This window comes from Rhinoraja longicauda, chromosome 9 (genome assembly GCF_053455715.1).
Source record: "Rhinoraja longicauda isolate Sanriku21f chromosome 9, sRhiLon1.1, whole genome shotgun sequence".
Classification (NCBI taxonomy): domain Eukaryota; kingdom Metazoa; phylum Chordata; class Chondrichthyes; order Rajiformes; family Arhynchobatidae; genus Rhinoraja; species Rhinoraja longicauda.
In genome coordinates, this window is record NC_135961.1 from 64,179,171 (window position 1) to 64,206,374 (window position 27,204).

Here is a 27,204-nt window from a genome sequence, read left to right on the forward strand (position 1 = left end):
AGATGAGATTAGTTTATCTTGGCATTATGTTCGGTGCAGACAATTTGGGCCTGATCCCATGCTGTTCATTTCTATACTCTATGGGTTGAAGTTTTTGACATATTCTGACTACGAATTAATATCTGGTTGTACAGGGTGAGGAGGAAGGGTTATTAGGTGGATCACTAAAGGCGACTGGAACCATTGTAAAATTCCCATTAAATGGAGAGCTTTACGGAGAGGTTTTTTGGAAGGGTCCTTACCCGAAACATCACCGAATCCACTTTCTCCAGATGCGCTGAATTACTCCAGCATCTTGTTTCTCTCTGTGTGTATTAACAAGCATCTGCAGTTTTTATATATTACATAAGCTTTTTTTTAAATGTTGAATAACCAGTGTAGTTGTTGTTTCATAGCAACAACTTTCAATTGTACAGCAATTTTAACAGAAATTGGGTCCAATAAAATTTGATGTAAGCCATAAGATCAAGTGGGGCGGGGAGATAAGTGATGAAATAGGATGAATTTAAGGAATGCCTGAAAGGAGCAGAGAGCTAGAGAGGTTTTGTGGGGTGAGCTGCAGAGGCGATGGCGGGACTGTCGTATGTTGAAAGGCTGGAGCAATTAGGCTTGTATACACTGGAATTTAGAAGGATGGGGGGGGATCTTATTGAAACATATAAGATAATTAGGGGATTGGACACATTAGAGGCAGGAAACATGTTCCCAATGTTGGGGGAGTCCAGAACAAGGGGCCACAGTTTAAGAATAAGGGGTAGGCCATTTAGAACGGAGATGAGGAAGAACTTTTTCAGTCAGAGAGTTGTGAAGGTGTGGAATTTCCTGCCTCAGAAGGCAGTGGAGGCCAGTTCGTTGGATGCTTTCAAGAGAGAGCTGGATAGAGCTCTTAAGGATAGCGGAGTGAGGGGGTATGGGGAGAAGGCATGAACGGGGTACTGATTGAGAGTGATCAGCCATGATCGCATTGAATGGCGGTGCTGGCTCGAAGGGCTGAATGGCCTCCTCCTGCACCTATTGTCTATTGTCTATTGAAGCAAATGAAGATGACATATTCAACGTTTGAACAGTAAAAGGAAGCACACAAGACCAATGTTTGGAAAGAGGCGAGGCTTGAAACTTACCGAATAGTGAAAGGCCTGGATAGAGTGGATGTGGACACGATGTTTCCACCAGTGGGAGAGTTTAGGACCAGAGGCCATTGCCTCAGAATTAAAGGACGTACCTTTAGAAAGAAGATGAGGAGGGATTTCTTTAGTCAGAGGGTGGTGAATCTGTAGAATTCATTGCCACAGATGGCCGTGGAGACCAAATCATTGGGTATTTTTAAGACGGAGATTGACAGATTCTTGTCTACTACGGGTGTCAGGGGTTATGGGGAGAAGGCAGGAAAATGGGGTTGAGGGAAAGATAGATCAGCCATGATTGAATGGCGGAGTAGACTTGATGGGCCAAATGGCCTATTCTGCACCGACAACTTGTGAACTTAAGAACCTATGGTTGCTGGGAAATGGTGAGTAATAGAGAGCAGTAATATGTGTCGAAGGTATCTCAAAATGCTGGAGTAACTCAGCGGGTCAGGCAGCATCTTGGAGAGAAGGAATGGGTGACGTTTCGGGTCGAGACCCTTCTTCAGACTGAAGAAGGACCTGTCCCCATGCTGTATCTCTAAACTCTAACATGATAATTGTCACACCAAAATATTATTCACAGATAATCTAATTGATTCATGAAAGTTCATTATATTATTTGCCGAATGCAGTTCAACATAGTACATAGTTATTTTCTTATTCTCGTTTCCTAAAATATAACATGCCCAATTCTGATGCAGAACTTTTATTGAAGCATTAGTTGAACAAATTTGTCTTTTCCATTTTAGGACTCAATGTGTTCCCTGATCGTTTTGTGGTGTGTTTAACACCCTGTGAAGCTGATCCAATGAAGAGAGTGGCCATGGAACAGATTATTGTATGTATTTCCATCTTTACATCAGTTGATGTGTAACGAAACACATCATAAAATTACTTTGCAAAACCTCTTCATATTTAGCCATGTTTAACGTCATCCATTTGTATTTGTAACATGTTGTATTCTCATTAATAAAGTCTGCAATATTCTACCAGTACAGAATAGCAAAGAAATGGACATTTCTGTCCTAATTTGAGGGTAATGGTGGCAGCTCAGTTTGAAAATAGAACTGTAACATTTCAGAGTTTTCTGTATTCGCACCCAGCACAATTTCAATCTAGGAATGGAATTAGACAAAATGTATAGTGTTGTGAGCAGTTTTGAGCCCCATATTTGAGGAGTGGTGTGCTTGCATTGAAGAGGGTGCAGAGGAGGTTTACAAGAATGATCCCAGGGATGATTGGGTTAACATCTGATGAATGTTTGACAGCACTGGGCCTGTACTCGCAGGTGTTTAGAAGGATGAGAGGGGATCTCATAGAAACTTAGAATAATAAAAGGCCTGGACATAGTGAATGTGGAGAGAATGTTTCCACTAGTGGGAGTGTCTATGACCAGAGGCCATTGCCTCAAAATAAACAGATGTACCTTGAGAAAGATGAGGAGGAATTTATGTAGCCAGAGGATGGTGAATCTGTGGATTTCATTGCCACAGACGTCTGTGGAGACCATCTATGGGTATTTTTAAAGCGGAGATTGACAGGCACTTAATTAGTACGGGTGTCAGAGGTTATGGGGCGAAGGCAGGAGAATGGGGTTGAGAGGGAAAGAAAGGTCAGGCATGATTGAATTGCAGAGTAGAGTCAATGGGCCGAATGGCCTACGTCTGTTCTTATGACTTCTGAACTTATGAAATTTCTTGTTGGTATACCCTACTTTTTACATTCATTAAATTGGTACTAGATACTAGATATTGTAATTTATTTAAAATTTGAGTTGAAAAGAACACATCTTACTCTTGTTCTTCATCACGTGCAGGCAAAGGAGATTGGTTTTAACTGGGCATCATACTTGGCATGGGCATTGTGGGCTGAAGGGCCAATAATGTTCGATGTTCTATGCTCTTTCTCAAGGTACATTTTGTTTCTGATTGTACTTTGGTCTTCAATTACATCGGGGTAGAAAAATATTTTTGTATGCAGTTGATGGCAAATTATAGGACATGTGGAAATGACTTTAGCAGCGATTAACAAAAGTGGTCTAAAGCTGATGTAATTAATAACTATTTGTTTTTTCACTTGTGTTGCTTGTCCAGTTGTTTTAATTTATACTATCTGGACCATCAAAACGGGAAGTTATGATGACCTGTGTGTTTTGAAGGCAAAAGAATATTTTGTTTTGAATAGGAACAGCTGTCACAGTTTATTCACGACACATGTAATACATAATATACAAATATTTCATCCTCCTTCCTTGACGTAAGTGGAAGTGCACACTTAAGAAAGGTCATCGAGTAGATATAAAAGTTACTTCCTTGAGCAAAGCCGAAACTTCAAGGATTAAGTAGAAGGAATAAAGATTTTTAAAATCTTTTTCATGCAATTGCAAGTATCGTAATAGAAGACTAGTTACAAATATATAAGATTGCGGCACGGTGGCGCAGCGGTAGAGTTGCTGCCTTACAGCGAATGCAGCGCCGGAGACCTGGGTTTGATCCTGACTACGGGTGCCGTCTGTACGGAGTTTGTACGTTCCCCCCGTGACCTGCGTGGGTTTTCTCCGAGATCTTCGGTTTCCTCCCACACTCCAAAGACGTACAGGTATGTAGGTTAATTGACTGGGTTAAATGTAAATATTGTCCCTAATGGGTGTAGGATAGTGTTAATGTGCGGGGATCGCTGGGCTGCGCGGACTCGGTGGGCCGAAGGGCCTGTTTCCGCGCTGTATCTCTAAATCTAAATCTAAAATATATAAGAAATAGAAGCAGCCGTGTGCCTTTCACCTCCCTTGTACCTATTCATAATTTATTGGAGCAGCATTAGTTCATTCGGCCCATCAAGTCTACTCTGCCATTCAATCAAGACTGATCTATCTCTCCCTCTCAACCGCATTCTCCTGCCTTCTCCCCGTAACCCCTGGCACCCTTACTATTCAAGAATCAACTATCCAACAAGTTGGTGGCTGTTATTTTATCCTGGGCCACTTTCCTGCACCATCCCCATATTCCTTGATTCCCTTAATATCTAAATATCTATCAGTCTCTATCTTAAATGCATTTTATTGACTAAGAATCCACGGGGTGGCACAGTGGCGCAGCGGTAGAGCTGCTGCCTTAACAGCGCTTGCAGCACCGGAGACCCGGGTCCAATCACGACTACAGGTGCTGTTTTTTGTGTCCATCTTCGGTATAAACCAGCACCTGCAGTTCCTTTTTTGTTTTATTCTTCACTGAGGAACGCTCAAGAGAGGGCCTCTTTACTCAGAGACTGCTTGATCAGGAATTTAAAATCTGTCAGCTGAATCGCAATTCTGCCCTCATTGTTTTCTGAACCCTTTTTGAAAAGAAAAGAAACAAATTAGTGTTCTGAGAACAGACAAAACCACAATGATATGTTTGCTATTTACTCTGCACTTAGTCATAGAATTTTTAAATCGACCCTGTTGTGGAATCGTGGTGGTGCAGAGGTAACCTGGAATTACTTATGATTGTTATGACAAGCGTTCCCCAGATGGATTATCTCGCTTAAGATCTCTTGTGTTATCTCACTCCTTAATATGTTCTCTTTTATTCTCAAGATAGCCAATCTGCTATGAAAAATTCGTTTGCTGATTAATGCCCAAGGCACCAGTGGGTTCGGGAGCATTCACCAGATGATCCTTTACATTTTCATGTTTTAAAAATCCCCTCGGATTTCTTGTTAAGATGGCAGAGCTACTTCAGATCTGTGAATAAGTGATCAGTAGAGTGTAGAATCAATGGTTCAATGGCACTTTATTGTCACATGTACTAAAGTACAGTGAAATTCTATTTTGTATACAGTTCAGTACCAGTATTACTGTACATAAACACATCTTAGATATAGTATAAGTGTATAGAAATAGTACACTGGGACAGAATACAATAGTCGCCAGGGTTGGTGCCATTTTCAAGTCCCAGTTTAGATTTTTAGATTTAGAGATACAGTGCAGAAACAGGCCCTTCGGCCCACCGGGTCCGCGCCGCCCAGCAATCCCCGCACATTAACACTATCCTACACCCACTAGGGACAATTTTTACATTTGCCCAGCCAATTAACCTACAAACTTGTACGTCTTTGGAGTGTGGGAGGAAACCGAAGGTCCCGGAGAAAACCCACGCAGGTCACGGGGAGAACGTACAAACTCCGTACAGTACAGCACCCATAGTCAGGATCGAACCTGAGTCTCCGGTGCTGCATTCGCTGTAAGGCAGCAACTCTACCGCTGCGCCACCGTGCCGCCCACATAGTTATTGTATGTGCAGGGTTCTTAACTAGGCCATGAAGGTCCGTTGTCCTGGCAACGTTGCAGGGTCGGCCTGGCAAAGCATAGCTGTTGGTGTCCATTACTGCTGTCCCTAGATGTACCCTATCAATGTTCTCCAGAGATGCTGCCTAATCTGCTGAGTTACTCCAGCACTTTGTGTCCCTTTTGTATGTTAACCAGAATTTGCAGATCCTTGTTTCTACTAATCAGTAGAGAGGTTGGTCTCGTCAGCCAATTATAATGTCCGTGCCAAATTCAGACTGGGCCTCATCTTCGTTCAGTCAGTGAATTAGGTGGGGTTCTGGTCAGATGTGTATAAACAGCTCACAATTGGCATTAACGTGAATTGTTGTGAAGAAAGGTGGTAAAGGGGAGAGGCAGGACAAAACCTGGCAAGTACAAGGTGGATATAGGTGGGGGGTGGGGGGGTTGATGGGCAGATGATTGGAACAAAGGCCAGAGATGAAAGCAGAAGGTGTGAGACAGGTTTGAACAATTGCAGATTGTGAAGAGTGGAGGAATCAAGAACCAGAGGACATAAGTTCAAAGCGAGAGGGGAACCTGAGGGGCAGCTTGTTCACATAGAGGGTGGTGGGTATATCAGACGAGCTGCCAGAGGACGTAGTTGAGAGCTGCCAGAGGAGGTAGTTGAGGCAGGTATTATAACAACATTTAAAAGAAGTTTGGACAGGTACATGGATTGGAAAGGTTTAGAGGGATATTGGCCTAACACAGCAGGTGGGACTAGTGTAGATGGGGCATCTTGGTCAGCATGGGCAAGTTGGGCTGAATAGCCTGTTTCCACGGTATTTTGATCAATCATGGCTGATCTATAACATATAACATATAACATATAACAACTACAGCATGGAAACAGGCCTGTCCGGCCCTACCAGTCCACGCCGACCATTCTCCCTGACCTAGTCTCATCTACCTGCACTCAGACCATAACCCTCCAATCCCCTCCTATCCATATACCTATCCAATTTTCTCTTAAATAATAAAATCGAGCCAGCCTCCACCACTTCCACCGGAAGCCCATTCCATACAGCCACAACCCTCTGAGTAAAGAAGATCCCCCTCATGTTACCCCTAAACCTTTGTCCCTCAATTCTGAAGCTATGTCCCCTTGTTGGAATCTTCCCCACTCTCAAAGGGAAAAGCCTACCCACGTCAACTCTGTCCGTCCCTCTCATAATTTTAAAAACCTCTATCAAGTCCCCCCTCAACCTTCTACGCTCCAAAGAATAAAGACCCAACCTGTTCAACCTCTCTCTGTAGCCTAAGTGCTGAAACCCAGGCAACATTCTAGTAAATCTCCTCTGTACCCTCTCCATTTTGTCGACATCCTTCCTATAATTTGGCGACCAGAACTGCACACCATACTCCAGATTCGGCCTCACCAATGCCCTGTACAATTTCAACATTACATCCCAACTTCTATACTCGATGCTCTGATTTATAAAGGCAAGCATACCAAACGCCTTCTTCACCACCCTATCCACATGAGATTCCACCTTCAGGGAACAATGCACAGTTATTCCCAGATCCCTCTGTTCCACTGCATTCCTCAATTCCCTACCATTTACCCTGTACGTCCTATTTTGATTTGTCCTACCTATTTTTCCCTCTCAACCCAATTCTCCTGCCTTCTCCCCATAACCTTTGACACACGTACAAATCAATAGGTAACATGTATTTAATATTCTGCCTGCAATGCAATGAACTATTGCAGTTTCATTGCTTTCAGTTTGGTCCTCAACTCTTATTTCTGTTTTCACGTCTTATCTAATTTTTAGTCTCTTCATAATTCAGCAGTTTCAAAATAACCAGCTCAAGTTGCTGCTTGAAGTATATTAAGTAACAATGGCTGTTCCTATTAGAAAAGATGTTTAAGTCGGAGAAGTAAGGTCATGCTCTTTGTAATTTTTCTATGATACATTGCTTTGAAATTGAAGCCCTTGCTTGGATATGTGAATTTATTTTAGGTTATTATATACTTCCCTTACAAATAAAATATAATTAAAATTTTCTTGACCGATTGCTTATTATTAATTCTTGGATCTGTGAATCTATTTTAGGTTATTATATTGAGCAATCTTCCTTTACAGATAAAATATAATTTAAATTTTCTTGACTTATTGACTATTGTTAATCTCAAAATATATTTATCTTCCCGCCTTTAACCAGGAATCTGTACTGGAAACTGGGGTCACAGTTTAAGGATAAGGGGGAAGTCTTTTAGGACCGAGGTGAGAAAGTTTTTTCACCACATAGCGTGGTGAATCTGTGGAATTCTCTGCCACAGAAGGTAGTTGAGGCCAGTTCATTGGCTATATTTAAGAGGGAGTTAGATGTGGCCCTTGTGGCTAAAGGGATCGGGAGCATGGAGAGAAGGCAGGTACGGGAGACTGAGTTGGATGATCAGCCATGATCATATTGAATGGCGGTGCAGGCTCGAAGGGCCGAATGGCCTACTCCTGCACCTATTTTCTATGTTTCTATGAAACAAAGCAGTATATTCCCTATCAATATTTATTTTAAAGTTGAGAAGTCGCTGCAGTTTTTAATCAGATGCATAGTGTGTATTTGGAACTTGTTCCATCATCTTACTGTAATCACTTCATTCACTGTTAGTATTAAATAACATTGTTGTGTCTGAAATTTGTCAATTAAGGCTGTGATACGTCACGGCTTGCTTTACATGAACATTAATCTTCACGACCAAACCTCACCCACTTCCTTTACTGCAGAATGCCTTTCACGCTATGTTCTGCCTGTAAATTCCCTCCTCTTCTGGCTTCTTCGAACTAGTTTCTTTCCACAGCACTTAAAAAGAATTGTGTAGTAATGGACTGCAGATGCTGGTTTACACCGAAGATAGACACAAAATGCTGGAGTAACTCTGCGGGACAGGCAGCATCTCTGGAGAGAAGGAATGGGTGGTGTTTCGGATGGAGGCCCTTCTTCGGACTGAGAGTCAGAGGAGAGGGAGACACAGAGATAAGGAAGTGTAAAGGTGTGAAAATAAGATAATCAAAGGGGATGTCCAAAGAAAATGTAGAACATATCATTGTTAGCTGGGAAAAGGTGACAACGAAACATTCAGAGATAACATTTAATTAGGGAAGAATTAGGAAGGGGGAAGGACGAAGATAGAGGGAAAGCAAGGGTTGCTTGAAGTTAGAGAAGTCAATAGTCATACAATACTTTATTTATCCCACGAGGGATTCCGCTGGGGTGTAAGCTGCCCAAGCAAAATATGAGGTGATGTTCCTCCAATTTGCGCTGGGCCTCACTCTGACAGAGGAGGAGGCCAGAATTATTATTTATTCTATAAATACTTATTTATTTTATTTAAAATTTGCTGACTCCCGCGTGAAGTACGAATTGAAGGCAAAAACCAGAGGCTTTGCCCTTACGGCCAGAGCAAAATCTGGGTATTGCTGCATTTCCATTTGTTTTATTAAGACGTTTGGGGTAAACTCCACAAACTGTGCATTTTAAATTGAAGGTTACTAGCGGAGTTTGTAGTTCAAAGTCTTACCCTTGTTTTAATTAGCTTAAAGTGGTTGTCGTGCTCCTATCTGAAGAAGTTTTAACATTTTGTTGCCATAAAGGTTCCGGCAAAAATTCAAGAGGTTAAATTGAGAATTTAAATAAAAATGAGTTGTCATACAAGATAGATGACGCACATGAAACTAATGTTGACAGATGTCTTTAATTATTGTTCTTTATTTTAATACATACATAAGAAACATGTATCTTTTACCCAGAATAGAGGAATCAAGAGCCAGAGGACATAGGTTTAAGGTGAGAGGGACAAGATTTAACGGGTTTGATGGGCTGAATGGCCTAATTCTTCTATCACTTATGACCCTATGACAGGTACAAGGAGAGGAAAGGTTTAGAGGATTATGGGCCAACATGGGGAAATGGGATCAGATTAGATGGAGCATCTTGGTTGGCTTGGACAAGTTGGGCCGAAGGGCCTGTTTTCACGGTGTATGATTCTGACTCTTATGATTGTAAGTATATAACAATGGATTTGGCTTGGTTACATCGATCTTGTGAAAATACCCAAAATGTCACTGGAAAAATGGTAGAATGGAGGTTTGAGTGACGGAGAATTTCTATGGTCCAAAAATAGATGCTGACCACCTAATTACGAGATCTAATGTTTAGCATTTTGCCATATTTTTATCAGAGCAAGTAAAAATAGAACTTCAAGCAGAACAGTGAATTCCTTTTGATCAACAAACATCTGTGCCGATCCTTGTGCTCCTTTTTTTCTTAAAGCTGCTTAATTGTTGCTAGAGGAGGGATTACGACTAGAACAACTAAAATGTTTGTAAAGCCATTTGTGGTCTAGTGTTTGAAGGAGTTGCAGAGACTCGAGTTTCATTTATGCCTTCACTATTTCTAAACAGAGTCTGATTAAGCTTGCGGAAGATCACAAGATATACGTCCCTCTATTAGTTCAGTGATTGCTTGGACTTGCATTCTATGTCATGTCCTTTGACTTCCCTTCCAACAGCTTCCCTCTGTGGCCCATTTCCAGCCTGAGGGAGTTTACATAATTCCTTCAGCAGAATTTTCAGCCGTTCCCACAGTGTCGAGGGCTGACTCAGACTTCAGTCTTTTAATTGAACAATTCTGCATCTATTTTATGTGTTTCATGTTTTGTTTCGTCTTAAAACTACTCTGGGGAATAGGGAGAATGAAACGACTTATGACCTACCCTTGCTGTGACGACTTGTTTTAAGAACTCGTGTGTGTTAACTCTTTAGGGCAGCGCAGAAGTAAAGTTGCTGTCTCACAAAGCCAGAGACCCGGGTTCAATCTTGACCACGGGTGCTGTCTGTACAGAGTTTGAATGTTCTCCCTGTGACTGCAGAGGTTTCCTCCCACGTTCTAAAGATGTGCAGGTTGTAGGTTAATTGGCTTCTGTAAATTGTCCCTAGTGTGCACGATAGAACATAATGTATGGGTGATTGCTGGTCTGCACAGCCTCAGTGGCTCGAAGGCCTGTTTCCACGCTGCATCCCTAAACTAAACTAAAGTAAACTAAATCATAAAGGTGTCACATTTATAATTTATTCAGGAATTGCTACGAATGTAAAAAAATGCCATGCATTACCTCATTTCCATTTCAGAAAAATATGTTAAAAAAATTTACTGTGGAAAAAATTGAGAGAATCACACTATTTACAATTGGAAACGGGTTCATTTAGCCAACAGTTTCAACCAAAGTTGCTTTGAAAACTAAAAAAAAGAGACAAAGTGCTGGAGTAACTCAGCAGGTCAGGCTGTATCTGTAGATGGATAGATGTACATTTGGGTTGTTACCCTTCTTCAGACAGATTGACTACAATCAGTCTAAAGAAAGGTCCTGACCCGAAACGTCGCCGATCTACATTCTCCAGAGATGCTGCCTGACCTGCCGAGATCCTCCAGCACTTTGTGTTTTTTGCTCGAGGTCCCAGCATCTGCAGTCCCTTGTGTCCATAGAATTAGAATTACCATTTAATTAGAATTGAACAAGATCTAGAAAATATTTGAGTTGTTAAACCAGTACGGTTTCAGTACGTACTGTAGAAAAATACTGGAATAAATGGCGTAGCTAGTAAGGTAGTAAAATATCCTGCGATCCTTTGTGGAATGTGCAGTGAGATGTTTTGCTTGTGAAATGGGCATCAGGCAGACAGTTCGCTTGCTCTTCTGGATGTGGTTGGGAGCCAAAATCTTGTATGTGTACACACTTCAGATCTTACTGGACGGCACATCAATGAACCTGTTTATATCTACTATATGTCAGAAACATGCTGTGAATGTACATTGGGATGACAGATAGTTTAATTTGGCACCATGACAACCATTTTAGAGCGCAACACTCCTGCCTGCATCTTCCCTTAACTCAGATGGTGGAACATATTTCAAGAATCAAAAAAGAATTCTCCCTATTTCCATCAAATCTTTCTCTTCCCCATCTCCATGTCCCGGCGCACACACATAATGTGCAGCACTTGAAAAGCAATGTGCACGTGGGCATCAAGCCATTGGCCACTGTCTATGCAGTCTATTGGGCCAGCTGAACTTGAACCACTCTGTGTGTCTAGTTTCCAAGGTGGCACAGCTTGTAGAGATGCTGCCTCACAGTACTGGAGACCCGGATTCGATCTTGACCTTGGGTGCTGCCTGTGTGGAGTTTGCACATTCTCTTTGTGACCGCGTGGGTTTCCTCACATATCCCAAAGACCTGCGGGCTTCGGGGTTAATTGGCCTCTGTAAAACAGCTCCTAGTGTGTAGAGAATGCAGATTGGGTGGAGTGATGGTTGGCGCTTACTCAGTGGGCCGAAGGGCCTGTTGTCACGCTGTATCTGTAAACTAAAATAAACTGAGGAAAGGAATAGGTGACGTTTCGGGCCGAGACCCTTCTTCGGACTGAGAGTCAGGGGAGAGGGAACCTAGAGGTATGAAAAAGTACAAAGAACAAATGAAAGAAAGCCCAGGACAGAAAGAGCAGTGTGGTAATGGGAGGGGGAGTTACAGTGGCAACTGAGAAGTCGCATAGGCCAAGGCAAACTGAGCGGAGGTGTTCAGCGAAACGATCACCCAGTCTGCGATTGGTCTCATTGATATATAGGAGTCCACACCTAGAACAGCGGATACAGTAGATAAGGTTGGAGGAGGTGTTACTGCTACTGGTGTAATGCATTAGAGCATTGCAGATCCTGTTCACGTGCAGAGGATTGATGCATTGAGGGCTGCATTGTATGCAAAATGCTCTAAAGCAAACCAGTGGCGTGCTAAACGCGTGCTTTCAATGTCTGGATGGCTGGGGAGAACGTCTGCAAACATGCACAATGGACACGGTGACTCATGTTATCACTTTAAATTGGAAACATCGTGTCATTTAGCAGAGACAGTTCAACACAAGCGAGACACAAAATGCTGGAGTAACTCAGCGGGACAGGCTGCATCTCTGGAGAGAAGGAATGGGTGACGTTTCGGGTCGAGACCCTTCTTCAGATACAAGCTGCCTCACAATCAGCAATGAAGCTGTTGCATTAAGAGGACCAGGAAGAATGTGTGTTGGACCATCTTTAACTGCTGTTTCTTCCTCTGGAGATGTGTGTGAAAAGTCACTTTAAGTAACGTTGTTAAGCAAAATCGAACTGCTGGAGGGACTCAGTGGGTCGGGCAGCATCGGGGAGGGAAACAGCAAGATGATGCCCAAGCCAGGTGACTCTCTGCGTGCTGATCCCAGGAGCGGGTCTGCAATCATTCATTACAATCGCTCCACTCTTTTAAACCTCCACTCCAACAGCAGACCCTCGAACTATCTGTAATTAGACTTTAATAGACTTTGTCTCGCACCAAACCTTATTCACACTGTGCTGTATCTGTACACTCTGGGTGGCTTGATTGCAATCATGTACAGTCTTTCCGCTGTGTAGCGCGCAACAAAAGAGTTTCACCGTACCTCAATACACATGACAATAAACTAAACTCATCAGAAAAAGTGTGGAGTAACTCAGCGGGTCAGGCAGCATCTCTGGAGAACTTGGACAGGCGATGTTTCCAGCCGGGACCCTTCTTCAGTCCCCAGGATATGGGGAGAAGAAAGGCACGAGTTATTGATTGGGGACGATCAGCCATGATCACAATGCATGGCAGTGCTGGCTCGAAGGGCCGAATGGCCTCCTCCTGCACCTATTTTCTATGTTTCTAAAATGTTATATGTGCACATGACGCATCTCCAGCAATTGACCTTGAGGGCGCGGGAAGGTGGTCGGGAGCTTTTGACCTTTAGATTTTTAGATTTAGAGATACAGCGCGGAAACAGGCCCTTTGGCCCACCGAGTCCGCGCCGCCCAGCGATCCCCGCACATTAACACTATCCTACACACACTAGGGACAATTTTTACATTTACCCAGTCAATTAACCTACATACCTGCACGTCTTTGGAGTGTGGGGGGAAACCGAAGATCTCGGAGAAAACCCACGCAGGTCACGGGGAGAACGTACAAACTCCGTACAGACGGCGCCCATAGTCAGGATCGAACCTGGGTCTCCGGCGCTGCATTCGCTGTAAGGCAGCAACTCTACCGCTGCGCCACCGTGCCGCTGTGCATTTAAGAGGTGCACTTTCCCTTTAAAAGGTGCATGCTAACTTTAACCGATGTTGGCAAGTTATAGCTTTCAGCTTCTTGTTAAAGCCTGCAGTCAATCAACTGTTTATGCTGACTGCATGCAGAAATCATAATAATGAGCATGCAGCTGGCATGTTGCCTTCACCGCAATCGTTGGTTAATAGCATCCAGCAATCCCCCTGCCTGCTCTCAAATATCCAATCTGGACCTCAATATCTCGATGGCTTGGTTGCACATCATACAGGCAAATGGCACGTTATATTAATGATATGCAGTTCCGGAGAAATGGCTTCACCTTTGCATTTCTTTAAGCTGGAAGGAGTGCAGAGAAGATTTACGCGGATGTTGCCAGGACTTGAGGGCCTGAGCTATGGGGAGAGGTTGGGCAGGCTCGGCCTTTATTCCTTGGAGTGCAGGGGGATGAAGAGGTGGAGGGCGTATAAGATCAAGAGGGGAATGAATAGGGTAAATGCACAGAATTATTTACCCAGAGGAGGAGAATATAGAACCAGAGGACATAGGTTTAAGGTGAGGGGAGAAAGATTTAATAGGAAACTGAGGGACAACTTTTTCCACACAGAGGTTGGTGGGTATTTGGAGGTAATTGAGACAGGTACTATAACAAAATTTAAAAGGCATTTGGGTAGGTACATGGCTAGGAACGGTTTAGAGGGATATGGGCCAAATGTGAGCAGGTTGGACTTGTGTAGATTTTTAGATTTTAGATTTAGAGATACAGCACAGAAACAGCCCCTTCGGCCCACCGGGTCCGCGCCGCCCAGCGATCCCTGCACATTAACACTATCCTACACCCACTAGGGACAATTTTTACATTTGCCCAGATAATTAACCTACATACCTGTACCTCTTTGGAGTGTGGGAGGAAACCGAAGATCTCGGAGAAAACCAACGCAGGTCACGGGGAGAACGTACAAACTCCGTACAGACAAGCACCCGTAGTCGGGATCGAACCTGAATCTCCGGCGCTGCATTCGCTGTAAGGCAGCAACTCTACCGCTGCGCCACCGTGCCGCCCTTTGGCATCTTGGTGGACAAGGACAAGTTGAGACAAAGGGCCTGTTTCCGCGATGTCTTCCCCTCAATGACCCAATGAAATATTAATTTTCTTTGGAGATGGCCTGAGATGGGTTTGTTTGTTTATATTTTATTTCGAACATGTAAAACAAAAAAAGACAAAAACAAAACAAAATAACAATAAAATGAAATGAACGATAAACCTATATACAACTCAATGAATAAATTCTCATAAACAACACAAATTAAATCTTACATGTTCGAAAAGGAGTCGAAGTATACACTTATTTATTCCTACCCCTTCTCTGCTACTCATCAATTAATTCACAAACGTTATCTCATCTACATATATATATATATCTATATATATGTAGATGAGATAAAGTTTGTGATAAGTTTGTATATATATATATAATACTGTATATATACACATACATATACATACGTACATATATACACATATATGCACACACGCAAATATACATATATGCAGTATATAAACAATTATCCAAATTCTATGTACACAGTGAATATCACACTCAATAAACTAAAACTTAACTGTCATCATAGCCCTTCCTCATTCCTATACCTCTGGAAAATATTTATTTTGGTTGGGTGAAACAGAAAGTGCTGGAGGAACTCAGCAGGTCATGTAGCATCTGTGTAGGGAATGGAGAGGTGATGGGTCGGGAACCTTCTTCAGACTGATTGTGTTCGGGGGGCAGAAAGGTGGGGTAGGACAAAGCCTGGCAAGTGTTTACAGGTGATAAGGGTTTGATTGGCAGATGGGAGATGTACGTGACAGGCTAGAGGTGAAAAGAAATAAAAAGGTTGGCAGATAAGGAGAGAGGAGGTGTGAAATGTAAAGACAGAGAGATATGTGGAAGAGGGTGGGTGGGTGGCTAGGGCACAGGAAAGAGAGAGGGGGTAGCATGGACATTACTTAGGATTAGAGAATTCAGTGTTCATACCGCTGGGTTGTAGGCCTTACGTCAAGGTCGATAGGTAGTTAAGGTCATTGAGCTGAGATATGCCTTGTAACTGTGTCACAGAGTTGATGCATTTTAGCCTTTAGACTTTGGAGATACAGCATGGAAACAGACCCTTCGGCCTACCGAGTCGGCACCGATCATAGAAACATAGAAAATAGGTGCAGGAGGAGGCCATTTGGCCCTTCATGCCAGCATTGCCAGTCATTGTGATCATGGCTGATCATCTACAATCAGTAACCCGTGCTTACCTTCTCCCCATATCCCTTGACCTTGTACATTAACACTATCCTATACACACTAGGGACAATTTACAATTTTACAGAAGCCAATTAACCTACAAACCTGTACGTTTTTGGAGTGTGGGAGGAAACTGGAGCACCCGGAGAAATCCCACGTGGTCACAGGAGGAACGTACAAACTCTGTTCAGACAGTGCCCGTAGTCGGGATCGAATCTGTGTCTGGCGATGTAAGGCGGCAACTCTACCGCTGCACCACTGTGCCGCCCAGTGTTATGGCTTATTCTATTATGCTCATCGGGATAATTCTTGTCCCTTTCAGTCTGAAGAAGCCTTCCCCTTTTAGTCGTTTTTCACAGCATGACATTAAAGACAACTATGGGTGAAATGTGAGAAAATACCACTGAAACCAAAAGCAATTGTTCTTGGTGAGGAGCACCATTGCGTCATTTTAATTAATTTCATTGGATTTTTACTAAAATTCTATGGCCAGCAATAAATCGAGTTAAATTCTTTGAAGATAATGGAGACGTGAGCATTAAGGTTTGCCATGCATCAGCTGGAATGGTGGTGTGGCATGCAGCCAAATGAAACGGATTTAGTTGAGTGCTGTACAACCAGTGCTCTACATCTGGTGCCAACACTCAAGGTTTTTAATTATCTTTAAAAAAAGGTACAAAGTAATAAATACGTAGATGGAATATATCCCACTCAAGTCATCACAAACTTGTTCTGCCAGAGCAGTTCAACTCTTTTTGTAACTTTACTTTGGGGCGGCACAGTGGCGCAGCGGTAGAGTTGCTGCCTCACAGCGCCAGGGACCCGGGTTCCATCCTGAGCACAGTTGCTGCCTGTACGGAATATGTCCGTTCTCCCTGTGACCGCGTGGGTTCTCTCCGGATGCTCCAGTTCCCTCCCACATTCCAAAGACGTGCATGTTTGTAGGTTAATTGGCTTCGGTAAAATTAGACAATTGTCCCCAGTGTACAGAATAGTGCTAGCGTACGATGTTATCGTTGGTCGGCACGGACTTGGTGGGTCGAAGGGCCTGTTTCCGCACTGTATTTCTAAAGTCTAAAAAGTATAGTTTCATCATCCCTTTTCATGATAAAATCACCATAAGATGACTCCAATCACATACCTGATGACTGCAATTGATTCATGGGAAGTGTTTCATTTATTACATGGTGTTATATGGTACATACAACAACATGATAAACAAAAAAAGACACAAAGTGCTGGAGTAACACAGCGGGTCAGGCAGCATCTCTGCAGAACCCTGTTTTCAGGTCAGTTTTCTTCTGACGAGATATCTCAAGAAATCTAAAGAAGGGTGCCGACCGAAAAAGTCGCCTGTCCATGTTCTCCAGAGATGTTGCCTGACCCCTGAGTTACTCCAGCACTCTTTTTTTTGTAAATTAGCATCTGCAGTTCCTTGTTTCAACATGATAAGCAATTATCTTATAGAAATGTCATTACATCAGTTTGCCTTTTTTTTTAATGAAATGTCTCATTTCTTTAACAGAGTGCTAAGCATGGAGCTTCAGAATACTTTACTGGTGAATCCGAGTTCAGCGATGCCTGCATCTCAATTCAGAAGAAGAAGGAAACTTTGAAGGAAATGTATGTATCACCACATGAATTGGACATGTATTATACCTTGACTATAAAATAACTAGTTAGAACAAGGGCGGCACGGTGGCGCAAAGGTCGAGTGGCTGCCTTACGGCACCAGAGATCCAAGTTCGATCCTGACCACGGGTGCTGTCTACGGAGTTTGTACGTTCTCCCTATGACCTACAAAGGTTTTCTCCAGCTGCTACGGTTTCCTCCCACATTCCAAAGACGTACAAATCTGGAGGTTAATTGGCTTCTGTAAAATGGTAAATTGTCCCTCGTGTATAAGATAGTGCTAGTGTGCGGGGATCGCTGGTCGGTACGGACTCGGTGGGCCGAAGGGCCTGTTGCCGCACTGTATTTCTAAACTAAAACAAGCCTGAAAATCTTGCCTTTGCTAAAAGAAATGCTAATTTAGCAGTGTTGAAGTAGAGCATTAAATTTTTTTTTTTTTTATTTGTGTCGACATGCAGCATTTTCTATGTAGCAAGATTAGGTAAAATAACAAAAGCTACCCAAATAAATTCCATGCATTTGAGAATACCTTTCCACTAATTCTCATTAGAGGTCTACTTCAATTTCCTTGGCAAATAGATCAGCCTCTCATTTTATTTTTAATTCCATATTGTAGTTTTATTTTCCTTCCTCCTTCCTTCCTGACACCAATCACAGAGCAAGTTCATAAGTGATAGGGACAGAATTAGGCCATTCGGCCCATCGAGTCTACTCCACCATTCAATCATGGCTGATCTACCTTTCCCTCTCAGCCCCATTCTCCTGCCTTCTCCCCATAATCTCTGACACCCGTACTAATCAAAGATTTTCTCTATACTACTTCGCTTTCTTTCCAGTGTTTGAGTTGCAACTTTTTAATGTGGATAATCTCATCAGTTTTTAATTTGAAAGGTTGATGTTTGAAAACGATGTTGAATTTTATGATATCCTTAATATAGCCAAACATTCCACAGTGCTTCACGCAGACAAAACCAAAGTTGACTTTAACTTTTATTGCCGGCAGTAGAAGAGACTAAATACAATTACAGATTAATATCTCTCCTGCACAGGCATATTAATTTACTGTTTAACAAATTGTAAAACATACAAAAGGCAGTATATTCCAGCTCTTAGAAATCGTATTCCATTCCTCATTGGACTTATGTCGAAAGTTAGATTTACCAGAGACTGTTTTACCTGTTAGGGCGGCACGGTGGCGCAGCGGTAGAGTTACTGTGTTACAGCGTCAGAGACCCGACTTCGATATTGACTACGGGTGCTGTCTGCATGGAGTTTATACGTTCTCCCTGTGACCACGTGGGTTTACTCCGTCCGAGTGCTCGAGTTTCCTCCCTTCTAGCCTTAGAGGGAGTACAGAGAAGGTTCACCAGATTGATCCCTGGGATGGCAGGACTTTCATATGAAGAAAGACTAGATAGACTGGGCTTGTACTCGCTGGAATTTAGAAGACAGGGGGGATCTTATAGAAACATATAAAATTCTTAAGGGGTTGGAGAGGCTAGATGCGGGAAGATTGTTCCCGATGTTGGGGAAGTCCAGAACCAGGGGTCACAGCTTAAGGATAAAGGGGAAGTCTTTTAGGACCGAGATGAGAAAACATTTCTTCACACAGAGAGTGGTGAGTCTGTAGAATTCTCTGCCACAGAAGGTAGTTGAGGCCAGTTCATTGGCTAAATTTAAGAGGGAGTTAGATGTGGCCCTTGTGACTAAAGGGATCAGGGGGTATGGAGTGAAGGCAGGTACAGATTACTGAGCTAGATGATCAGCCATGATCATATTGAATGGCGGTGCAGGCTCGAAGGGCCGAATGGCCTACTCCTGCACCTATTTTCTATGTTTAATTGGCTTTGGTAAGTTGTGAAATTGTCCCTACTGTACAGGATAGTGCTGGTGTATGGGATAATAGACAATAGACAATAGACAATAGGTGCAGGAGTAGGCCATTCAGCCCTTCGAGCCAGCACCGCCATTCAATGCGATCATGGCTGATCACTCTCAATCAGTACCCCGTTCCTGCCTTCTCCCCATACCCCCTCACTCCGCTATCCTTAAGAGCTCTATCCAGCTCTCTCTTGAAAGCATCCAACGAACTGGCCTCCACTGCCTTCTGAGGCAGAGAATTCCACACCTTCACCACTCTCTGACTGAAAAAGTTCTTCCTCATCTCCGTTCTAAATGGCCTACCCCTTATTCTTAAACTGTGGCCCCTTGTTCTGGTCTCCCCCAACATTGGGAACATGTTTCCTGCCTCTAATGTGTCCAATCCCCTAATTATCTTATATGTTTCAATAAGATCCCCCCTCATCCTTCTAAATTCCAGTGTATACAAGCCTAATTGCTCCAGCCTTTCAACATACGACAGTCCCGCCATTCCGGGAATTAACCTAGTGAACCTACGCTGCACGCCCTCAATAGCAAGAATATCCTTCCTCAAATTTGGAGACCAAAACTGCACACAGTACTCCAGGTGCGGTCTCACCAGGGCCCGGTACAACTGTAGAAGGACCTCTTTGCTCCTATACTCAACTCCTCTTGTTATGAAGGCCAACATTCCATTGGCTTTCTTCACTGCCTGCTGTACCTGCATGCTTCCTTTCAGTGACTGATGCACTAGGACACCCAGATCTCGTTGAACATCCCCTCTTCCTAACTTGACACCATTCAGATAATAATCTGCCTTTCTATTCTTACTTCCAAAGTGAATAACCTCACACTTATCTACATTAAACTGCATCTGCCATGTATCCCGCCCACTCACACAACCTGTCGCTGGTTGGTGCAGACTCCGTAGTCAAAGGGCTTGTTTCCACGTTGTATCTCTAAAGTCCTCTCTTTCATTGAGATTCTCCTTTGAGATCATGTTTTGTATCTCAACAATCAATATTTCCTCCATTAGATAGAAACAAAATGCTGGAATAACTCAGCGGGTCAGGCAGCATTTCTGGAGAAAAGGAATAGGTGACATTTTGGGTCGAGGCCCTTCTTCAGACTGGAGAAGGCTGAAGAAGCTTCTCGATCCGAATGTTATCCATTCCTTTTCTCCTAAAAAAATGCTGCCTGACCCGCTGAGTTATTCCAGTATTTTGTGTCTATCTTTGGTGTAAACCAGCATCCGCAGTTCCTTCCTACACATTTCCTCCATTAGACTTGCATCCACTTTTTACATTTTATTGAGAGTATTTCCCAGATTCAAAAATTCCTAACATCCCCTTGCCACTCTTGCCTTTCAAAATGGTCACCTTGACTCAATGAAGCAGCATCAGGAACAAGTTTATTCCAGTGAAGCTCTAAAAAATACACAAAGGAGTACCTCAGCAGGTCGGGCAGCATCTTCGGAGAACATGGATTGGTGTTGATTCACGTCGGGACCCTTCTTCTGTCCCCATCTCAATGAATTCTGAGCACATCATGATGTAGAGCTCTTCTTCCGTCACCTCCGCGTCTGGGCCTTTTTCTCTGACAAGGAGTCCTCATGACCCAGTGATGTCCCCTTCCCCCACCTCCAACACCTCCTCCTTGTGGACTTCCCCTGTTGGTTGGCTTTCTACCCTCCCTGGACCTTTTTTATTTCCAACTGCCAGCACAACATCAACATCTTAACTCCTCCACTCCCCTAATAGACTCCAATCACACCCCTTCTGAATGCACAGCCCTCCACTCACTCGCCGATCCATGCTCTCCAGAAATGCTGCCTGACCCGCTGAGTTACTTCAGCACTGATCTATAAAATCATGAGAGGGTATAGATTGGGTAGACACACACAGTCTCTTGCCCAGAGTAGGGGAATCAAGAATCAGAGGACATAGGTTTAAGGTGAGGGTGGAAAGATTTAATAGGAATCTGAGGGGTAATTTTTTCGCACAAAAGGTGCTGGGTGTATGGAACGAGCTGTCAGAGGAGGTAGTTGAGTCCGGTGCTATCGCAACGTTTAAGAAACAATTAGGCAGTTACATGGATAGGACAGGTTTAGTGGGATTTGGGCCAAACGCAGGCTGGGTGGGACTAGTGTAGCTGGGACATTGTTGGCCGGTGTGGGCATGTTGGGCTGAAGGGCCTGTATCCACATTGTATCACTATGACTCTTTACGTTAACAAACAACCCCAATATTAGTGCAAAACAAAAGCCCAAAACCCTTCATGCAACCAAGACATTTCAGAGTTTAATTGGTGTTTGCAGTGTTCAAGAGCCCGATCAAAGTCGTAGGGTTTGTGAGTGTTTTAGAAAGAAAGAAAGAAAGAAAGAAAGAGGTGTTTGAGAACTTAGTTCCTTTCTAAAGGTATGTAGGTTAATTGGCTGGGTAAATGTAAAAATTGTCCCTAGTGGGTGTAGGATAGTGTTAATGTACGGGGGTCGCTGGGCGGCACGGACTTGGTGGGCCGAAAAGGCCTGTTTCTGGCTGTATAGATACGATATGATATGATATGATAAAGGTATGTCCTTTAATTCTGAGACCATGGCCTCTAGTCCTAGACTCTCCCACTCGTGACTTTTGTGTTTCTTTGTGTAATCCAGCATCTACAGTTCCTTGTATCTACATTTTAACCCTCCACTTACAGAATTACCCAAACTTATAAATCTTCCATTAAGACTGTTTCTGTCATGGGTCACTATCCTTATGATTATTTTGGCTCCAATCCCAGATGTGAGTGAAAAAGCTGTAAATCCTTAATTTACTAAACCGACTCAGACTAATGATTAACCAGTGACATATTTTGAGATTTCCAGTTGTTTTTTTTGTTCTCATGAAAACTATTTGAATTTGATTAAAGTTTGGTGTTGATTTGAAGTGTTCGCAGTTTAGAAACCGTCTTCCAGTATGAATTTGCCGGGACAAAGTTAGGATTTATATATGAATCAATCAAGCCTTAAATCTGTTACACATGATGACTGTAGGCTATTTCTGCTTGATATGCTTCTTAAACTACCTTTGTAAAGGTCAGGGAAAGTGGCTGCAAAGGCATGTGAATGAAAAGAAGCTATTTCCATTTAGGATCATTTGGAGGTTCTTATGTCTGTTTCCTTAATGGTGAAGAGCTCATCTTTCGTTCTAAATTATAGTCAAATAAATTTGTAACCGTTTAATTTAGAGATACAACGTGGAAACTGGCCCATTCCCATGCCCACGCCGACCAACGATTACCCGTACGCTACTTCTCTGTTCTCCCACTTTCGCATCCTACACACTTTACAGAGGACAATCTAAACCACAAAGTTGCACTTACAAAACTCAGGAAGCTACAAACTTGGGATTGCGGGAGGAAACCGGAGCACCTGGAGAAAACCCACGCAGACACGGGGAGAACGTACAAACTCCGTACAGACAGCAGACGTAGTCAGTATTGAACCCGGGTCCCTGGCACTGAAAGGCAGAAGCTCTACTGCTGTTCCATCAAGTCCGCGCCGACCATCAATCACCCACACAGTAGTTCTATCCTACACACTGGGGATCATTTACAGAAGCCAATTAACCTACAAACCGCCGTGTCTTTGGAGTGCGGGAGGGAAAGGAGCACCTGGGGAAAAACCCATGCGGCCACAGGGAGAACGTACAAACTCCGCACAGACAGCACCCATAGTCGGGATCGAAGCCCTTTCTTTGGTGATTTGAGGCAGTAACTCTACCACTGCGCCACTGTGCTGCCTCACAGTGATCATAAACTAGACAATAGAAATAATTTCTATAATGTGATTATTAAATGTGCCAAGCATCCGCCTATCATCTCAACTAATTCTAGCCTCTAAACCAAGATTTTCCATTTTCCTTTTTTTCCCCACATTGAGTCCCATAATAACCAATGTAGTTCAGAACTGCAGTAACAGGTTAGTTATCTCTTTATTTTCATTAAATTGAACCTGAGTACAGTAAATACACCAATCTCTTCCTTGTGGAAACAAGGAATGCAGATGCTGGTTAATACAAAAAAATGAACCAAAGTGCAGGAGTAACTCAGCAGATTTAATTTACTCTATTTGGAGCTACAGTGCGGAAACAGGCCCTTCCGTGCTGGTCCGTGCTGACCAGCGATCCCCGCACATTAACACTATCCTACACCCACTAGGGACAATTTTTACACTTACCATGCCAATTAACCTACAAGCCTGTACGTCTTTGGAGTGCGGGAGGAAACCGAAGATCTCGGAGAAAACCCACGCAGGTCACGGCAGCATTTCCGGAAAACATGGATAGTTGATGTTTCGGGTCAGGACACGTTTTCAGACTCAATTCAGGATGTCTGAAGAAGTGCCCCGATCCAAAACGTCACCTCTCCATTTTCTCCAGAGAAGCTGCCTTACCAGCTGAGTTACTCCATCATTTTGTGTCTTTCTTTGGTATAAACCACCATCTGTAATTCATTTTTATTACATTGAAACGGGCCTTTTTTCCCCACTTAGTCCACTCGTTCACATTAGTTCTACGTTATCCCACTGTCTACACATTAGGGTCAATTTTACAGAGGGCAATTAATATGAAACCCCACGTCTTTAGGGTGTGGAAGGAACAGGGGCACCTGGAGGAGACCCACATGGTCACAGGGAGAACGTGCAATCTCCACACAGACAGCACCTGAGGTCAGGATCGTACCTTAGTCTCTGGCGCTGTGAGGCAGCAGCTCTGCCAACTGTACCACTGTGCCATCCTGTATCATTGAAGTACTTATTCTTCAATTTCCAAGCTATGCACCCAAGTAGGTAAAGCAACGAGCTGAATCTTGTCAATGCTCGAAAGACTCATCTGAAAATAGATGAACCACGAAATAAGCTTCCCCTATGGATGGCTGCACAGGTTCTCAAAATACTGTGTACATGTATCAGGGCATCTGGTTTCATCAGAATCAAGTTAGGTCATGTCCTTATCGGAACATAGTTTTCCCATTAAAGATAGATTCCGGATTCATAAATGTTGAAGTTTCTAATTGTTCCACTAAAGTAAGGAATAAAGTGGCGCTGCCTCACAGCGCCAGAAAGCCGGGTTCGATCCTGACTACGGGGGCTGTCTGTGTGGAGTTTGCACGTTCTCCCCCTGTGACCATGTGCCTGTCCTGCGGGTGCTCCGGTTTCCTCCCACATCCCAAAGACGTGCGGGTTCGTGGATTAATTGGCCGCTGTAAATTGCCCCCTAGTGTGTAGGGAGTGGATGCAAAACTGCGACAACATAGAGCTAGTGTAAACGGGTGATGGATGGTCGGCGTGGACTCGGTGGGCCATTGGGCCTGTTTCCACACTCTTATCTGTAAAACTAAAAAACTAAAAACTAAAAGTCTTTCCTTTTTCAAAACTAAATGTTATCTGCTTCAGCAGGCAGCATCATACAGGAAGAAATCTTTTTGGCTCATTTCAGAAATAACCTTTTCCTTATTAACCTCACTAGCCGCACTTCCTGCTTTTGCTTTTGTGCTTAATATAAAATTGATGTGAAATCAGGATTCGTTTTCTCAGCTGGAAATATCTGAGCTGCATGCAATAGAAAATTAAGATTGACATTGATATACTTTGGGTGGGGAAACATTTTACAAATATGGAACGTTTGAATCTACAACCTTGGGACTTGATGATCATGAATACTTTAATTCATTCACAATATTCCTTTTGCAGTGTTAAAAAAAGTTGCTGCACAAAAATGGAAAGCTTAAGCAAAGATGACTCGAGCGATTCCTTGACACAAGCACTGCCTGATGTAACAGAAGATGAGCAAAATGTAGCCCAACCTGCTGTGGATTTGAGCCGTGAGACTCAGGATGTAAATAACGGTGGAAAAGAAGATTGTATGAACCCAGTTCAAAGCGAGTTATTGCTTCCTGCCATAAAACTGGAAGAATATATCAACAGGAGCCAGCCAGCGCCACAGAGCTGCCAGCAGCCTGCTCGATCTATTCAGCAGCTGAAGGCGGATTTGAAAAGCACTGGGGATGTGGGTGAGTCAGCATTGTCGAATCTCAAACGAAACGGAGCAAACAAACAAACACAAACTACGCGAAGGAGGGTCTCCGCTCAGAGTGGAACAGGTCGTGCCGTCAGGGTCATTTCTAGAGGGTCCCCTACGTCTCCTGACCAAGCCAAAACGGAGATGGGCTCTCCCGAGTCTTCAAGAAAACCATTGAGGAGAAAAACGCCAGTTAAACCGAATTCCCATTCTAGGAGGTCAGTTAAAGGCAAGGCAGACTGCCTACTCCTTGCCAGCAGAGAGGCAGGTGGATGCTTGCTTTCCACACTCAGTTCCCCCCAAGACTTCTGCCATGTGAATAAACACAAAAGGAGAAGATTAACAACGCAGAACAAGCCCGCGGGAGGTTCAGAGGTGCCGCCTCCAAGTCATTCAGGCTCTGAGTCTCAGAGTTCTGCCTCCAGCACCGCATTGATAAAAGGCAATTCAGGGAAAGAAAACGTGCCAAGAACATCAAGACTTCGAAGGCCAAAAAAGGCTGCAGCCCTCAGGAGTGAAGATGTTGCCCTGAGATAGTTTCCACCGGTTGGCAGTTAAAGTGTTTGCATGTTACAGGAGACAATGAATGTTGTGCATTTGTACGTTACTTTATAAAACTAAACCAAATAATAACCTAAACCAAAAATCTCTCTTCTACAACTGCTGAGATGCCAACAGCCTTCCTCCTGTTTTTTCACCTGTAACATAATAAATTCAAGACTGTCTAAACTGCTTACTTTTAATTTAGTTCAATCTTCTTTTCATAGCCTTGATTAATAATAGGAATCATATTATGTTATCCATAAAACTGTTAAATTTGATATTGGCTTACAAATGTGGAGATAGTATATTTTAAGCCTACCTCTTTACTATCTAATGTATTATATATTTGCTGTTCTCGAAATTGTTTAATTTCGTACTTCACAATAAAGGTTTCCATAGACTTGCAAACTGTCTATTCTCTTATTTGGTTTTCACTTTACATCAAGGCAGCTCTGTAGGACTTTGGTCAGGACGCAGTTGGAGTATTGCATGCAGTTGCCCCATTGCAGGAACGATATAGAGGTTTTGGAGAGGGTGCAGACGAGGTTTACCAGAACGCTGCCTGGATTAGAGTGTGTCAGCTGCAGGGAGAAAGAGGCTTTTAAGAGGCTTTTAGATAGACACACGGAAATGCAGGGCGTAGAGGGAGATGGACCATGTGCAGGCAGATGAGACCAGTTTAAATTGGCATCATGTTCGGCACAAACACTGTGGGCTGAAGAGCCCGTTCCTGTGCTGTGCTGTTCTACATTCTAATGTTCACCCATCAAGGTCTGTTCTTGCTGTGGGAGCGGTTTGATGAAATAAATATGGTGTTTTATGACATTATAATGTTCACAAATTACACTAATAATGTTCAATTAAGACATAATTGGAGTCGAATCAAGCCAGAAAGACATGAGATATTCACCACTAATGTTTAGCTTTTCTCTCCAAGTGTCCAAGTTTGCGTCATTAAAAATTATCCGAGTTGTATTTTGGTCTTTATTACTGGTAAACCTGAAAAACCTGATGAACCAGAGTCTTTATAGTCATCATAGTTTGATGATATAGCTGCAAAGAAATATTTCTATCATCAACTTACACACCAGTGGCGCAGCGGTAGAGTAGCTGCCTTACAGCGCCGGAGACCCTGATTCGATCCTGACTACGGGCGCTGTCTGTACGGAGTTTGTACGTTCTCCCCGTGACCTGCGTGGGTTTTCTCCGGTGTCTCCAGATTCTTCCCACACCCCCAAAGACGTACAGGTTTGTAGGTTAATTGGCTTCAGTAAGT

The 27,204-nt window shown here is 43.2% G+C and overlaps 1 protein-coding gene across 3 annotated transcripts in view; it reads left to right on the forward strand.

The window, feature by feature from the left end:
• slx4ip (SLX4 interacting protein) overlaps positions 1–26,222 on the forward strand; it is a 95,210-nt gene extending 68,988 nt beyond the window's left edge. For all 3 annotated transcript variants that reach the window (XM_078405644.1, XM_078405645.1, XM_078405646.1), the window contains 3 exons: positions 1,877–1,965; positions 17,357–17,454; positions 25,058–26,222. In XM_078405644.1, the coding sequence (XP_078261770.1) occupies positions 1,877–1,965; positions 17,357–17,454; positions 25,058–25,922 (1,052 nt within the window). In that variant the 3' untranslated portion in view covers positions 25,923–26,222. The remainder of the gene's footprint in view (positions 1–1,876; positions 1,966–17,356; positions 17,455–25,057) is intronic.
• The last annotated feature ends 982 nt before the right edge of the window (positions 26,223–27,204 follow it).